Genomic DNA, 18,206 nt, shown 5'->3' with positions numbered 1-18,206 from the left:
CGTAGGCAAAGTTGTTGGTAACGTTCCGTTAAAGAGAGAAAAACCCACAATGGTCACTGAAATAACTTGAAACTGACAAAAGTAATAATAAATAAAAATTCACTGAAAATTAACTAATGCAAATCAGATATTGTTTTTGAATTATGGTTCAGCAGAATCATTTAAAAAAACAAACTAATGAAACTGGCCTATACAAAAACTTGTGTCGATCTGACACTGATGTACCTTGACCTTGGAGTTCACCTCTAATCTCTTTGGAAGTTGTTCTGGGCTCTTTGGTTACCATTCGTATTATCCGTCTCTTCAATATGTCATCAATTTTCCCCTTGCGGCCACGTCCAGGGAGGTAGGCTACAGTCCCATGGACCTTAAACTTCTGAATAATATGTGCAGCTGTAGTCACAGGAACGTCAAGCTGCTTGGAGATGGTCTTATAGCCTTTACCTTTAACATGAAGGTCTATAATGTTCTTTCTGATCTCCTGAGACAACTCTCTCCTTAGCTTTCTGTGGTCCATGTTCAGTGTGGTACACACCATGATGCCAAACAGCACAGTGACTACTTTTCACCCTTTAAATAGGCAGACTGACTGATTACAAGTTTGAAGATACCTGTGATGCTAATTACAGGACACACCTTAGTTTAATATGTCCCTATGGTCACATTATTTTACATCTTTTCTAGGGCTACCATCATTTTTGTATAGGCCAGTTTCATTAGTTTGTTTTTTTAAATGATTCTGCTGAACCATAATTCAAAAACAATATCTGATTTTCATTAGTTAATTTTCAGTGAATTTTTATTTATTATTACTTTTGTCAGTTTCAAGTTATTTCAGTGACCATTGTGGGTTTTTCTCTCTTTAACGGAACGTTACCAACAACTTTGCCTACGTCTGTAGCTTTACATCCTGTGAATCACTAATACATGACTCATGAACCACACACAACTGGAAAGGAAAATGTATGGCGACCACATTTTGCCTTGACGTAGTAAAAGTAATCACTCAGATGTCAAAAATTCCATAATGGCACACTGAGAACTTGTTACATTATTATCTCTGCATAATGCAGATAAGAAGTGGGAGAGAAACACAACCCCCCATCCCCACAACCCCATCACCAACATCCACAACAAAGAACTGGAACCAGGTATTTTCTGGAACCAGGTATTGAATGTAATGATGTTGCAATAATAATCAGTTATTGACATGCATGTCGAGTCATGTTTCCACTTGAAACAGATTCAGCAGGCTCTTTGCATGTTATCATGAAGCATATCTAGCACCAGCGTTCATATTAAATATCTGTGCGTGTCGTCACATGTATTTTTCTCATCATTGTGCTGTCTGTCTGCTAAGAAGAAGGCCCCGAGTGCTCGTCTGACACACTCCACCACAGACCACAATGCATTTAGACAGTTAGACATCTAGAGCAACATCCTCATTCGTACCTGCTGTCTGTCTGCTAGCCCGCTGTAGCTTTCACAACAGTCTGAGATCATTCCCTGCCTTTTCGAAAATGCTGGAGAGCTCCGTTTCCAAATGGTAAGTCCACATTTCAATTCACTTTATTTAAAATGTATTGACTTTAAACGATCATACAGTAAAATCCAAGGCTCAGTGTGCTTTTTAAATATGAAAGCTTTCTTAAGAAATTTTGTCTGGCTATGATGAAAATGGATCAGTCCGATTGATTGCAGTAGAGACTCCACACCCCTCAAACATTAGAGCTAATGTACAAATGTATCATTTATGACTTTGTAGCTGTAATCTTTAATTGAGCATTCAACAAGAAAAACAAATCTGAATGATACCGTGTATACCAATAGTTGTGCAGCTCATCTCGTGGGAACCCTCAGACAACATACAGTGATGACAAAAAACTGTCTCCACATGTCCTTGTTTAAACATGTAGAGACATAGCTTACATAGCTTTGAATATTACAGGGGAAAGCTCACAACAGGCTGGGGTGCAAATACGTTTAGATTTTTTTGCCAGTAAATTTGAGTAAAATGTATGTATTGATATTTCTAATGGCACATTTATTCCATGTGTGCATTATTTAGGCCTCAAAAACAGTGTGAGAGTTAATACATTTAGACTAAGAGTTTAATAAATGTGGAGCAGGAATGACTTGGCTGTTTGCACACTACAGACTATGTAAACCTGACTCTTGTGTGTCTTGTGCTCTTCTGTTGAAAGACTCACCACAAACTCACACACAAAAATACATTTTTAAAACAAAATGTAAAGAGGAACTTTTTGAGCCATACTTGTGAAATTTTGTAATGTTTCCTGCAGTTTTACTGTAAACATGTGATGCAACCTTTTCATAAGTTGCTGTTCATCGTGACTTATGGCGTGAATGAAGAAAAAAGGTTTTTAAGATAAGATAAGATAAGATGTTCCTATATTAGTCCGGCAGAGTACAGTGCATCGGAAAGTGATGCACGGAGGCTGACCTTTAGCGACAGCATGTGACGAACCGGGCTTTCAACTAACTCCAATGTAAACCCACCCGCGGCGTTACTCGACAGTCGGAGCAAGAGATGTAGAATTGATAGTGTGAGAGTCTGAGAGGGCGGGCGGGAAGGGTGGTGGATGGGTCAAACAAACACAAGACTTTCAACCAGGACACTGGTGTTCGTGTCCCGTGTGAAACTAAAAGTTGACATATTTTGTCACGTTGGTCATTAGTCACATGACTCGTTAGTATCGTCAGTCCCGGAGAGATGTGAGTCGCTAGTCAGTGTAGTTAACGTCAACCTTAACTAAGTGGTTGTGTTGCCTAACCCTAACTTCCTGTGAAAACGGAAGTTTATTTTGAAAGGACACTATGTACTGTATGTAACAAGCGTATATTGACACGCCGTCCCTGGTCCATCCAAATGTAAGAGGGGTACCCTGTGCATCAGTCTCCGATGCCGAGGGGCGAGTTGGGAGTGAGCATGTGTTGTATGAATGTACAGGTGTAAACACACCCAAACGCATTGAGGACGGATTGTGATCCGATCGGCTAAATCAACTCCGGAGGTGGTCAGCACTGGTGGACTCATGGGGGGGGGGTTAGGGTTACATGGTGCTCCCATGTTCAAACAAACCGAAGCAAAGGTGCCCTCTTGGATGCCCCTATAGCAGATAAAACATGACAAAGTGTCCTCTAGGGTGTCCTTCCAGCAGAGTAATCGTGATGAAGTGCCCTGTGTGCTCTGGGAATCAGAGGAATTAAAACTCCAGGAGAACAGCGGGGAGAGAGGAGGGGGGGGAGGGGGGAGGGAGTCAAAGGTGTTTGTGGGATGCATGTTTTATCATCTCATCAGAATCAAATCATTTACATCACATATAAGATATCATTTATATCGTATAAAGTAGATTATCAGTGTGTTTTCTTGCCAGATTCGCTGGACATCCTATAATATATTATAGAGTGATGCTGTAGGCTACAAATAACACAGAAAGCACTTTAAGTATTAACACTATATACAAACTGTATTGACCTTTTGGCCTCTTCCATGGTGGTGGCTGATTGAGAGTACTGTAGTTTAACACTGACTGGCTTTGAGTAGCAAAAAAAAGGAAATGAGGAATGTCCAAAAAATGAAGTTAAAGTTGAACTCAAAATGGGTTTATTCCAGATTCTTTAAATGTATCAAAAAACATGAAATCAAAACAGAAGGCAGCAGCTACAAAACCCAGACGTTTAAAGCTGTGTCTCCAATCAGCGGCACCTGGCCTTCTCTTGGCCAGGCTTTTATCCCCCATTAGCACACTCCAAGCCTGTAGAGCAGTGGTCTCAAACTCAATTTACCTGGGGGCCGCTGGAGGCAGAGTCTGGGTGAGGCTGGGCCGCATCAGGTATTCCACAAAAAAAGCTTTGTTAAAAAAAACAACAATCTTCTCAAACGTCATTATTAACAGTTCTTTAACTTGAATGGGTTCTTCTGAACATGAACTGTCCTGAACATTAATGGAACATTGAAGAACATGAACGGTTCTTCTGAACATGGCCTCTATTGCGTCTCCCACTTTTCCTGAAATTGTCTGTGCTCGTCACCAACCTTTCTCTTCACTGCAGGCTTTGAAAAAGACATGATTGGGGCTGTGTGACAAGATATATATTCATTCCACTTGGTGTCACTCCGCAATAAAGTTGTGCCTGCTGTGTTTGTGTTGCTCTGCAATTACACCACCAAACCGCTAGTTGGCGGCGGCGTCTCTATGAGTTTCCTTCTTCTTCTTGTACTACAAACAGAAACTGAGGGAGTTGGAGCTAATAACTGTTGAACCACAGAACTTTTACTGATATTACTGCAACGCCGAAAAGAGACAATATATCTGAGTGGATTTGTGTGAACAAACATTGAAAAGATGGAGGCAGAGAGAAGTAGAACTTGGTCCTGGCCGCTCAGCATCGCTGAGAGACTGGACCAATCACAGCTGTTGCGGTCTGCGTCGCCGCGACGTGTAGTTACATTTCTGGAGAGGTGCACGTCAGGCTACGGCGTCGATTCAACGCAGAAGTATAAATCAAGCTTTAATCGAGTTTATGCGATGTTACACGGGCGCCGCCACAGTTGTTGTGAAATGTTTCTCTGCTTGCATCAAGCCCGGCCGATTGCCCGTCCCCGGGAGCCATATACCCCGCTGTGATTGGTAGGTTCGTTCAGCTCGGGCTCGCGCAACAAAGGGACCTTCCACGGCAAACTGCCATTCACATAAAACTCGCGGGCTGAGGGCGCCTGGGTTAGCTCAGTTGGTAGAGCGGGCGCCCATGTAACAAGACTTGGTCCTGACCGCGGCGGCCCGGGTTCGAATCCGGCCTGTGGCCCTTTCCGCATCCACTCTCTCTCTCCCCCCTTTCCAAGACTCTATCCACTGTCCTGTCAATAAAAATGAAAAAATGCCCCCAAAAAAAACTTTATAAAAAACTTTATAAAAAAAAAAAAAATTTGCGGGCCGCACTAACATTAAACTTTCATATCAAGGTGGGGACCACAAAATATCGTCTTGCGGGCCGCAATTGGCCCGCGGGCCGCGAGTTTGAGACCCCTGCTGTAGAGGGAGGCAAAGCAAACTGGCAAACAAATGAGAAATTGTCTCCTACACAAACACACCACCTTAACCCTATAACGTTCAAGTGTGAATATTATTGGAGTATTATAGGCCTACTATAGAAGATGCACAGCCCAAGTATATATAGCAATAAAATCACAACTGATTATGACTGGCACAGTTTAACATGCTTAAAGAAATAATGAATAAATAGGAATAAGTTGCAAGAGATTGCTGATACCGGCCGATACACACACCAACATGTGAATCAGGGGAGTACTGACACTTATTTTTTTTCACTTCAAGCATTGCACACATCATGGCGCAATTCAAATGGGATCAAAAAAATATTTGTCTCTCTCCGTTGACTACCGTTCATATTTTTTCAGAAATAAGGTCCCATGGTGGTCCACCCATGGGGCGGCACTTTGTCTCTCTAATGCAGGGGTTCTCAACCTTTTGCAACTGAAGGCCCACTTGTGATTGTCAAAACATTTCCGAGGACCACCTTCCCAAATAAATGAGTAAAAAACCTAACATGTTTATACAACAAATAATAAACTGGGCTGTAGATATGTGTTATGCCACTGTCAGCTGTAATGACCAAAATACATATTCTGCTTACCCTCAGTGAGACACTTGGGCTTGCCTCTGGGAAATAATGAGATCAAGTCGTGGTGGGATGGGTGAGAGGCTGACACGCAGAGTAGCATTCAAGGTTGCTTTCAGTTTGTTCCTTGCCTTTGACTTTGTGACAGTCACAATGGAAAACCCTGACTCACATAAATAGGTGGTGGTGAAAGGCAACAGAAATTTGATTGCCCATTTTGACAGAGAGGGATATTGACTGGCAGCCAGTATCCAGAATGAAGCAAGGTCTACTTGTGTGAGCTGAAGCTTCAGGCTGCTGTCTGCTGATAGTTCCATCAGTTCATTTTCCAACACAGTGGAGAGAGCTATGTCTTCTGAAGCAGGATCCACAGAGAAAGGGTCCAAAATTCAAAGGTTTCCATCTCGTGCATCTTCTGGGAAGTAGTCTGTAAACTTTCCCGACAACTGAGTCAAATGCTGGGTTATAACACTGGATATGTTGACATGAGGAGTGGCTTCCAAAGTTTCACTCAGGAGTGAAAACACGTCAAATCGTCCCTCCTTGACTCTTCTGTTCCACAGAATAAGTTTTTTCTTGAAGCCCTCAATTTTGTCTGAAACCAAAAACACTGTGCTGTTTCTGCCTTGCATTGATATATTGAGCTGATTTAACTGGTCAAATATATCTGACAAGTAGGCCAGTTTTGCACAAAAGTTACCATCAGTGTAATGCTCAGCAAGAGGGGAGTGCTGCTCTTCCAGAAATGTGTGCACTTCTTCTCTCAGTTCAAAAAGGCGATTAAGCACATGTCCCCTTGAAAGCCACATTACTTCACTGTGGTACAACAGCTGCAAATGATCTGCATCAGGTCTTTCACACAAAGCAGCAAAACACCTTGAGTTGAGTGCATTTTTCTTAATATAGTTAACAGTTTTCACAGCCACGTTCATGACTTCATGCAGTTCTGGTGACATCTGCTTTGTAGCTAGACTTTCCCGATGTAAGAAACAGTGCGTCCACTTGGCGTCTGGCGCCCTCTCCTGGATCTGTTTTACAACACCACGATGTCTTCCCGTCATTGATGCAGCGCCGTCTGTGCAAACACCTGTACAGTATTTCCAATCAAGACCTTTTTCGGTGAAGTAATCATCAAGGCAGCGCATTACATTATCTGCCGTTGTTCTTGTTGGAAGCTCCTTGGAAAACAATAGATCCTCGTGAAGATTACTGTCCTTGCAGTATCTTACAAAAACTAACAATAAAGCGGCATTGCTAACGTCAGTCGACTCGTCCAGCTGTATGGCAAAGTATGGGCTTGCCTTTATTCCTTCCAGAAGTTGGCATTCGATGTCATCACTCATGTCAATAATTCTTTTGCTCACCGTGTCATTGGAGAGGGGTATTGACTGAATTTTAGTTGCAGCGGCTTCCCCCAGTAACTCTCGGCACATATCCACAGCGCTTGGCAAAATAAGCTCCTCTGCAATCGTAAAGGGTTTCTTGCTACGAGCTACACGAGCAGCAACCATGTAGCTAGCTTTCAAAGTGGCTTTTGACTGAGTTGTTAATGTTGTGATGACTTTCTGTTGTGCCTGAAGCCCATCCCTTTTCCTTAGGAAATATTCTTTTGGCTTCTCGACACATCCTGGGTGCTTTGTGTTTAAGTGTCTGTGGAGCTTCGATGGGTTTAGCGCCTCATTTGACAAGATTTCACCACATTCAACACATTGTGCCTTGGGCTCAGCATCACTGCCTGCCATTACGAATCCAAATTTAATGTATTCAGGGTCATATTTCCTCACCACACGCTTCGGAGCTTTTACTGGCGCAGGGTTGTCTCCCACATCACTTTTTCGCTTTAAAAACCGATCCATTTTGTCTCACTGCATCCGAGAACGTTAGCTAGCTAACAGTGGCAAACACGTTTGTCTCTACCTGATGATGTTTGGTGTTTTTACACAAGGCCTATTGAAGGAGGTTGGGTCACACTTAATCAACGCGCCTTCGGGGTACCGCAGTAATATCTGCTCTGCACTCGCCGAAATTGAGCCAATCGCAACGCACGACCGCAGCTCCAGTTACACTGCGCATGTGTTATACCCAATACAAGACCCGTGTCCGCCCGTGTCTCAGCCTCCTTTGGTTTTACGGCAGCTGGCATCTTACCTCCTTTAGGTTTTACCTGTTCACTTTGCTAAATAATAATAAAAAAATAATCTAGTACCACTGCCTCCGCGGCCCACTAGATGGCGCTCTGCGGCACACCGGTGTGCGGATCACAAACATCCGTCCTCGATGCGTTTTGGTGCATTTACACCTGTACTTTCATGTGGTCGAGTACTATCCGACTGCAATCCGTTCGGTGTAAAGGGGGTCATATTCAGCCTGTCGATAATGTGGTTTTGGAGCGTCTTGATTCTGTTGATTGATTGCAGTATTTGTTCCATGAAGGTTATGTATTAAATGAAACATGTCCACAGTCTATAGAGAGGCTTGTAACGCATGTTCAGTATAACAGGCTCCACATCACATTGTATAATGTGTTAGCATACATCACACTCTTCTCTGCAAATGTTTCAGCGCTTGCAGTAAGCCCAGTGCAGCTCGTGGTTGTGGTGGTTTCTGATGGATGCAGATCCTAATGGAGACTCCTCCCTTTGCTCTAAACAGTTACACATAACTCACAGCTAATGTGGAACGCCTACATTACTGGTCAAGGAAGAGGCAATATTAGCAAAGTGCTTCCTGATTCCAATCCAGTAATGGATAGTAGAGTGCTTCTGATGTGCGGTTAAGAGGTATTAAAGATATCAATTTTCACTTTTGTCTTGACAGTGAAAAGACTCCATGGACGAGACCTAGACGATGGTTGTGTATTTTGATGCTGTTACTCATGATGGGAATAATGTTCACTTTATACAATACAAGCCCTAAAGATTCATGGCCTTCGATGCTTTGGACGAAAAGCTTGTGGTCAAACCAATCTTACAACAATATGACTACTTCAGCCACCAGTGTAAGTATAATTAGTGTCATCTTGAAACAAAGGCAGCTGTCAAAAAGAAAAAGTCATGATGTTTTTTCTGTTTATCTAATAAGAGGAAATGTCATTTAGATGAGTCATCAGCAGTGACACATCACTGTTAAAGGGGAACACCACCAAAATGAAGAATTCCAATATGTTATTTCCATGGCCTAGTAAAGTTCCATCAATGTGTGAACATGAGCTCCTCTCTCTCAAAGCCAGAAACCAGAGCAGTAGGTCTCAAACGTGTGATGTCATTGGGTACAAAGTCTGGAGCTGCTCCATAGACGATGAATGGGAGACTGATTTTGTGGACCCACAGAATGTGCTCCTTCCGTTAGACCCCATGGGACCTTATTTCGGAAAAATATGTACGGTAGTTAACAGCGAGAGAGAAATAATACTGTTTGAATTGCGCCATGAATCACACATATGATGTTTGTCACTTTAAAAGTTAATTTTGCAAGTCAAGAAAGTCACAGTTTGCAGTTTCTGTTCATTTTGTTTTGTGTGGAACTGCTCAGTGAACTACATCTCTCGTCTTGCACAACATACGTCACCAACACTAGCTATAACTTAGCTATGTTCCACGCACAGACGAAACGTTATTTGACCTGATGTGTTTTACCCAGCGACTCCTGTTTTTTTTAATCAGCCGGGAAGTGAAAGAACGATCAGACCTGTTGCTGGTGTGAGTTCATCCCAGTAGGAAACACACAGGCATCGTAGCTTCAGAGAGAGCGATGTCACTTACACAACATTTGGGTGTGTCATCTTCCTAATTACGAATTTTCACAGTCTGATACTTCAACAGTTTTACGACAAACTGAGACTTTCTTGACTTGCGAAATTATGTTTTAAATTGACAAAAATCATGTGTGTGATTCATGGCGCAATTCAAACAGGATCAAAAAATGATTTGTCTCTCGGCGTTAACTATTACTACGACCTAATATTACTACCGATTAAGTTCTGAAATAAGGTCCCATAATGGTCCACCGGAAGGGGCCGTACTTCGCCTCTCTATACCCAAATGAGTTTTATTCTACTCCGATGTGAAACAAAAAATGTGCCCATATACTCAGAACTTTCCCCTGGTAGTCCACGAGCCAGGGGGTTGGTCGTGCCACTTTGGAGGGACCATGTCTCATAGTGATTTTTTTAAAGGGCTATGTCCCTAGTGTTGGAAAATGCATGATAGCATTGCAGCAATGGTAGCTTTCTATGTGCTATCACTCCTTTTTGCAGTTTGTATTTGATAGAATGTTCTGAACCTTGCATTGGATTCTGTTATTGGGGCAGTTTGTAAATGGCTTTCTTAGCAGCAGAAACACAAAATAATACAAAAACTCAAAAAACTGTACTAAGAAATGAATTCTCTATCCATTATTTTATGTTTTCTCACTCTTACCTCATTGTCAATATAAACATGTTCCAACTGATGAGGCCCTGACTCAGTGGCAGTGGGTTATATTCCAGGTGATATGTGAAAATGATGTTCACTTTTTTATAAAGGCATGAAACTTGGTACACTTGAACAGTTTGGAGCCCTAAACATTTTGAGACATGGAGCCATCGCAACAAAAATTACCATAACCAAATTATGTATTTTGCATCATATCTCTTGTGCCAAACATGTTACGGTAAAAGTAAAAGTATTGTTAAACTCTTCACAGTCACTGTATTGTCTGCACAAACTGCACAAAGTTACGTTTATTCTGATAAGAAATGTTGTTATTGTTGTTAGTCAAATAATATATCAATTTAAAGCTCTTTTTGTGCTCTTTATGCTGGAACTATCCATAGGAACAATCGATCAATATGGAGTTAGTTATAAGGGCATTTGGAGTTGCATTCAGAATTTGCCCCATTGCAGCATTAGAGGTCAAAGCTCAAATTCTCTTGACCTCAGTGTCATGACAATGTGACTGAAGGATAGATTATAGTCTAAGCTTTACAACGATATATGACTTCATGATATCGTGTGTTGGTTTCCCTCTTTTATATTGGATCTATGTGTAAAATGGTGAAAAAAGATGGAGAAGTTTTAATGGTGGAGGGATGAAAAAAGGAGTGATAGCACATAGAAAGCTACCATTGCTGCAATGCTATCATGCATTTTCCAACACTAGGGACATAGACCTTTAAAAAAATCACTATGAGACATGGTCCCTCCAAAGTGGCACGACTGCCAAATTTTGGGGGTCTGGCTCTTGGACTATGGGATCTCTCAGTGTCATCTAGAACATCTCTCCCTATTCATTGTCTATGTAGCAGTTCCACACTTTACACCCTACGACATTACAAGTCTGAGTTTTAGCACTCTAGTTTTTGGATTTGGGAGAGTTGTTCATGTTTACCAATATTTTTTGGACTGTCTCCGACCATAGAAATAACATGTATGAATTTTGAAAATGGGCGTAGTTCCCCTTCAACATTCTGTTTTTTTCTTCCCTTTTTTTAATTCATCATGCTGCTGTTAAAAATGGGTTTGAGTCAAGCAATGCAGTGCTGCAGGGATGACGTATTGTTGTAGGCCAACCTGGAAGTTAGCATGGGATTTTTCTATTGGGTTTTGGATTATTGCAGAAAATTGGCTCTGTGGCAAACACACATTTATGATACTTACAAGTTTTGATCAGCAAGATAATCTTCACAAATGAACACCGCTTTAATGATTTTTGAAGTGTAAATGCAATCACCAGAAGTAAAAAGCTAACGTTAGACTATAAACAAACTACACCACGGTCATATGAACGCGAGTATACACAACAAGGCTGTAAAGGAGGACGAGTCAGTGTGATGACGTTAAGTAGTCTCATTTAACCACTTGTTAGCAACCGTCTTTTTTAAGACACATAAAGGCTTCAATATTCACGAGTGGGATATTTATTGATGTATTTTATGTCATAGAACAAAACAAAACCTCTTCAGCTTGTGTCAACCACAGACCTTATTTCAGGCATCTAACTAAAAACCCATTCAATAAACCCATTGACTTCCAGATGAGGGAACCGGAAGTGGTAAAATGCTGACTCATTTCCGTGTTTTACAACTCATTCCTGCAGCACTCTGTAGCCTACTTTTTAATGTTCAACACAGACTGTTTAACATTCAGCTGTCGAATTTCCACTATTTAAATTCAGGCAGTAAAATGAGATTTGTAATTAGCTAATTAAGCGTAAATGCTAACAAGTTGCTATTTAGTGCTGATATAGGAGATTTAGTTGAATGGTGTGTTCACAAAGAATAGCAAATTTTAGACGTGGCACAATTACATACAAAATCGATGGAAAGACACAAGTGGTCATGAATAGACATGATTTTGCTCTAGGATGTGTGAATTAGAGTGTTTCAACTTCTGACACACAGACACTCCACACACATACGTTGCTAGCTAGCTAAAGCTAACATCTGTAGCCTACAGTCCAACTGTCAAATTTGCACAAATAAAGCAAAGAAAAATTAACCTTGCCTTTTGTTTTTAAATAAAAGCTCCATATTTTTTCTCTCAATATAAAGCTCACCATCTCACCAACTGACCCTCCAAGGTACACTGTGGCATACCCACACCGGTACGATATCATATTGGACGAACCCCATAGATGTTTGCAGGAAAGCCCATTCTTGGTTCTTATGATCCCAGTCGCCCCCCACAACAGAGAGGCCCGTGACACGATCCGCAACACGTGGGGCAAAGAAACTACAGTGCTGGGCCGAGTGGTCAGCCACTACTTCCTGCTGGGAAAGTCCAAAGAGGAGGATGGGACAGAAACCCTCAATGAGCAAGTGAGTTGATTCATTACAAGTGATTGAATTCTCTTTCTCTATCCCTTTCAACCAGCAACAAACATAACATAGAGGGGAGAGACATTCCATGGGTTCATTGTGGGGAAAATCCAAACAAATTTCTGTTTTTGCTGTTTGCAAAATGAACATGAGTGAACTACAGCGGATGCTTCAGAGAATGTAAAACTCACGGGGTAATCAGAGCAGAGACCGAAAATAAGGTTGAGATGCCAGCCAGCAAGCTGCAGTCAAACAAAAATTCACTACAGAGAGCTACGAGGTTATGGGTATGATTTTGAGCCGGTTAAACAGGTTTCTGTGTGCTGTGGCACAAGGACAATAATGAAGACTTTGTTACACTGCTTTCTGCAGCTGTCTCTGAAACATTAAAGCTGCACTAATCGCTAGATTTTATCTCAACAAACAACACATTCTCACTCCCAACTCAGTGTTCCTGGGCATTAGAGACCGACGCACAGTGTACCCCTCTTGCGTAACTTTTGGACGGACCAGGGATCAATATACACTTGTTACATGCATATATTCTTTCAAAATAAACTTCTGTTGGCACAGGAATTTAGGTTTAGGCAACACAAAACAAAAGTTAGGGTTAGGAACTTTCGTGGTTTATGTTGACGTCACTGACTAGCGACTCACGTGAGTCATGGGACTGACAATACAGATGAATCACGCGGCTAAAGCCTGACGTGACCAAACAAGTCTACGTTACTTTGAGTTTCACACGGGACACGAACACCAATCTCCTGGTTGAAAGTCTTGTGTTTGTTTGACTCATCCACCACCGCCCTCTCAGACTCTCACGCTATTAATACTATGTCTCTTGCTCCGACCATCAAATAACGCCGTGGGTGGGTTTACATTGGAGTTAGTTGAAAGCCCGGTTCGTCACATGCTGTTGCTAAAGGGTGCCTCCATGCGCCGGTTTCCGATGCAGAGGGGCACTTACCAAACGGTGGTATTTGACGAGTTTGGGAGTGAGAACTGGTTGTAACAAAGGATCAAATGATGATGTGTAATGTGAAAGCAGTCACCATTAGTGATTCTTAGAGACTCACAGAGAATTATCACCAAACTTTGCAGTTCCCCTCAACCATAGCCTACATGGTCCATGCTTTTTAGTTTTTTCAGATTTTGTTTTGGTTTTCCAGCCAGTGACAGTCCAACACATTGTCATCCCAACTGGTCACATACTCACACTTTGTAAGACCCCTTGGCGTCACTTTTCGGTCGCAGTAAACACATGCTTTAATGGGATAGTTTGGGTGTTTTGAAGTGGGGTTGTATGATGTACTCATCCATAGTAGGTGTATTGCTTACAGTAGATGGCGGTCGGCACGCCTCCAGCTTGGAGAAACAGACAGGAGTACCGGCACCAGAGCAAAGCAATACGGTGCTGTGGACAGTGACGGCAGAAAAACGTATTGTACCCACCAAAATGAAAGGCTCAATAAAAATAAAATCAATATCAGTTTAAGTGTACACTATATTTAGAATATTTTCACCGTTTTATCTTGCCGTTAGACAGCCCTTTCCTTCTCCTTTCCAACAGGGTATTGAAATGAAAGTGAAACTTATCTATGCTCTCTCCAAAGCCAGCAGGGACAGATGACAAAAACAGTGTAGATATGTTTCACTTTCAGTTTAGACCACCGTCGGAAAATAATCTAAATAAAGCGTACACTTGAACGGATATTAATTTTTTTAAGGTGAACCTTACTTTTAGGTGGCTAAAATACGTTTTGCTGCTGGCCCCTTCCACAGCACTGTATTGCTTTGCTTTGGTGACAGTACTCCTGTCTGTTTCTCGATGCTGGGGGTTTGCCGACCATCACCCACTGTAAGTAATACACTGACTATGGATAAGTACCTCATACAACCCAACTTCAAAACACCCAAACTATTCCTTTATTGTTGTGAATTAAACAAAAACACACGCTTAGGTCTAGGCAACAAAACCACTTAGTAAAATTTAGGAAAAACAACATGGTTGGGCTTAAAATGATTACGTTTGTAAAGTCAAAATGAAACTTAAGGTTGTGAACACAGGACACAAACGAACAGCTGATGAAAGTGAAACTTAACGCACAGGACACGAAGAGTGGTCTCCTGGATTATAGCCATGTTGTTGGGCCCATCCACCTAGACTCCCGCCCGCCCAGTGTGTGTGTCTTTCTCTGTCTTTAAACTATGTCACCACACTCCTGGAACACTTTCTCTGTGCATTTAATATTGCCACGGAGGGGTTCACATCGTAGTTAATTGAAAGCCTGGTGCATTTCATACAGGCGCTAAAAGTTGCCTTGTGCATTGGTATCACACGCCGATGGGCGTGACAAAGCATCAAAGCGGTAAATTCTGCTCTGGGAATGAGAACGGGTTGAGTCTCACGGCTCTCATCAACACTGTTTTTAGAAGCAGGAGGCAGCTGTTTATAGCAAAAAAGCTCTGATAAACCCATACACTAGCATTTAGCATTTAGCATTTAGCTCCAATGGGCCAGATATTTCCCTCAGGAGTTAGTGAAGACCAGAGCTGAAAGGAGAGTAAATATCTGACTTACATTCAGGAGGTCACCAGAAACACAATTGTGAATGAATGCTAATGTTGCCCTGTATCTGCTGGATATGTTAGCAACTGGTTGCTAGCTTGTTTCCGCTGCCCCTAAGCGGCCAAGAAATGGTTTAACTACTGCTCTAAACTCTGTCTCCTATCTCCCCTCTGTAGGTGTTACAGGAAAGCCAGAGCCATCACGATATTCTCCAGAGTGACTTCTTGGACAGCTACAATAACCTCACCATTAAAACCATGGTCATGTTCGAATGGCTCAGCTCCCATTGCCCCAACACGTCCTACACCATGAAGGTCGACTCGGACATGTTCCTCAATGTCCACAACCTCGTTGACATGCTCTCAAAAGCCCCCCGACATCTCTACGTGACAGGAATGGTGGCGAGGGGTGCTCCTGTTATCAGAGACAGTACCTCAAAGTGGTTTCTGCCTTTTTCTGTCTTCCCTGAGTATGCATACCCACCATATCTCATTGGAATGGGCTATGTCTTCTCACTGGATTTACCCAAGAAGATACTGGAGGCATCTGAGCATGTTAAAGCTGTTTACATTGAAGATGTGTACGTGGGACTGTGTTTGAGACATTTGGGAATCGAACCAACAAATCCTCCTCATTGGGATTTGTTTAGGCAATTTATGCCTAATGGGGCAAGCAACTGTTACTGGACCACTGTGATTACAACGCTACTACAGAACTCTCACCAGCTTTCAGAAGTATGGGGAGCATATCAGACTCAAGTTACCTCTTCTGCTTGTGCCTAACAAAAACTGTGACTTGTTTTAAAGTTACACCCAGTGACTGCATAGCCCTGTTGCACAGCACAGCAGTTACAACACCATTCGTTTACAGCAAAAGTTACTGCCTTGATTATATTTTTTCAATCTTTGAAGTATGGTCTGGACTTTGGATACCAAAACAGCAGAGATAGTGAGACAGATGTGTATTATGAGGCTGAGCAAAATGTGTTCATGTCTTTGGTGTTTGTAACGATTGCACAAATGACCGTAAAGATGTAAATAATTTAAAGATTTTAAATTTCTCTTGTGTCCTGCCAGCCCAGTCGCACAGCAGTTCGTGAAATAGTCACCAAATGAATGTATTTATTTGTGTACATAGACACAAATTTCAATTTTTTTCTGTGATGGTCAGCACAAAATCAATTTGTATGTAATCCACGTAATTGTAAACTGAGAAATATAAAGAGCAGCGAACGCCGTGTAGGGAGGACGACAGGGTGGATGGGCATGTCAAAAAACACCGTACTTTCACTAAGGAGACTGGTGTTTGTGTCCCGTGTGAAACCACAAGTCAAAGTTGATTTATTTGTCATGTAACTTACGTACTTAAGTTGCGCCACTTCCGGTATTATTTTAACCCAAACCACAATCTTTTCCTAAACCTGAGTAAGTAGTTTTGTTGCCTAAGCCTAACCAAGTCGATCTATTCCTAAACCTAACTAAGTAGTAAAAGACTGGAGCGGAAATTGACATGTGCTTCACGTGTTGCTGGACATTCGGTGTTTGTGTCCCGTGTGAAACCACAAGTCAACGTTGATTTATTTGTCACATAACTTCCGTACTTAAGTTACAGTACGTCCGGAGTTATTTTAACCCAAATCGCGATCTCTTCCTAAAGCTAATAAAGTACTTTTTGTCATGTAACTTCTGTACTTAAGTTACGCCACTATTTCTAAACATAACTAAGTAGTTTTATTTTGAAAAGACTGGAGCAGAAGTTGACACATGGATCACATGTTGCTTGGCATTCGTAGAAAAACACACGAAAAAACACGTGACTTTCACCCAGGAGACCAGTGTTCATGTCCTGTGTGAAACCAGAAGTCAACGTGGATTTATTTGTAACGTAACTTCCATACTTTAGTTACGGCACTGCCAGAGTTATTTTAACCCAAACCACGATCTTTTCCTAAACCTAAGTAGCTTTTTTTTTAAAAAAGGCTGGAGCGGAAATTGACCCGTGCGTCAATAACTTTTCATCCAATACCATCACCAGGTAAAAAAAAAAAAAATTTTAAATCAATTATTTGTTAAATTATTTAAATAATAATAGTTATAGTTAAGTTAAGATGACTTTTACAATGTAGTTCTTTAATTTAAAAAAAATAAACAATACAATTTAATTAGTTAATTTTTAATTAATAATTTTCTTCCTTTTCGTGTTGAGTTCGAAGACCCAGAAAATAGACTTCTCAAGCTTTTATCTTTTCTTGTACGAGGATACATTCTCATTTATATTATTTATATAAACTTCAGTGAGTTGTTAAATGAGCCTCCTTTATGTGAAATAACAGCACGTTTAATCACATCCAAATCGTTGTTCCAGTAGATTTATAAGAAGATGTTTTTACTTTGTTGCCTCTTCCTTTTCAATCTTTCTGCGGTGAGACCACCGGCAGATTAAGGTGGTCAGGGGCCCCTAGGCTTCTCTTTGTATGGGCCCCCCACCCTTACTCATCATGCTTTAACATTATCAGAAAAAAAGTAATTTAGTGACATGTGTAAAAGCAGGAATATTAATAATAATAATAATAATAATAATAGCTTGGATTTATATAGTGCCTTTCATGAAACCCAAGGACGCTTAACAAAGACATAAATAAACACAACAAATGTAACAGAAGCTAGGGGCCATAGGCCTTGGTGAAGAGGTGGGTTTTGAGGAGTCTTTTGAAGGTGTCCAGAGATGGTGCGTTGCGGAGCTCTATGGGGAGAGAGTTCCAAAGTGTGGGGAATATTACATGGTACACACACACACACACACACACACACACACACACACACACACACACACACACACACACATTGAGACAGCCTTTAATCTAAACCCTGACATATCTAGTCGATTTAGGGATCTTTAGTAGATCTTGGTCAGTGTTCTTTCAGCTGTTGTGCTTTTCGTTTTTGTGCTCCGTGATCATATTTTAATTTTACCGCTATTCTGTCCAGTAGTGACTTATTATTTGAAAACCAAATTGACCGTATGAACCTGGTCACATCATGGGGCCAGGTTCATAAGGTCAGCCAACAATCAGCTGCTTCATGTTTTAATGTTTCTTATGGGCAAATAGGGGTAAAAGTTTTTGTTTTTTTCTTGGAAATACATTAAAATAGTTACAAATAATCTGAGGCCCTTGCA

At 41.4% G+C, this 18,206-nt stretch overlaps 1 protein-coding gene across 1 annotated transcript; it reads left to right on the top strand.

Moving 5' to 3' along the window:
* The first annotated feature begins 1,223 nt into the window (after window positions 1–1,223).
* LOC141774909 (beta-1,3-galactosyltransferase 1-like) lies at window positions 1,224–17,038 on the top strand. The gene is made up of 4 exons (XM_074647717.1): window positions 1,224–1,546; window positions 8,482–8,662; window positions 12,194–12,460; window positions 15,206–17,038. Exons 1-4 carry the CDS (start codon window positions 1,521–1,523, stop codon window positions 15,809–15,811), a joined length of 1,080 nt encoding a protein of 359 aa, XP_074503818.1. The 5' UTR covers window positions 1,224–1,520; the 3' UTR covers window positions 15,812–17,038.
* The last annotated feature ends 1,168 nt before the right edge of the window (window positions 17,039–18,206 follow it).

This window comes from Sebastes fasciatus, chromosome 10, assembly GCF_043250625.1.
Source record: "Sebastes fasciatus isolate fSebFas1 chromosome 10, fSebFas1.pri, whole genome shotgun sequence".
Taxonomy (NCBI): domain Eukaryota; kingdom Metazoa; phylum Chordata; class Actinopteri; order Perciformes; family Sebastidae; genus Sebastes; species Sebastes fasciatus.
Note: the sequence above shows the minus strand (reverse complement) of the source record. Positions and strands in the feature narration are given on the sequence as shown.

Excerpts from the sequence above, each read along its gene's own strand:
- LOC141774909 (XM_074647717.1), top strand. The coding sequence starts at position 1,521 with ATGCTGGAGAGCTCCGTTTCCAAATG. Across the intron at positions 1,547-8,481 it reads GAGAGCTCCGTTTCCAAATG|TGAAAAGACTCCATGGACGA; the intron begins GTAAGTCCACAT and ends TTGTCTTGACAG. Across the intron at positions 8,663-12,193 it reads TGACTACTTCAGCCACCAGT|CTCACCATCTCACCAACTGA; the intron begins GTAAGTATAATT and ends CTCAATATAAAG.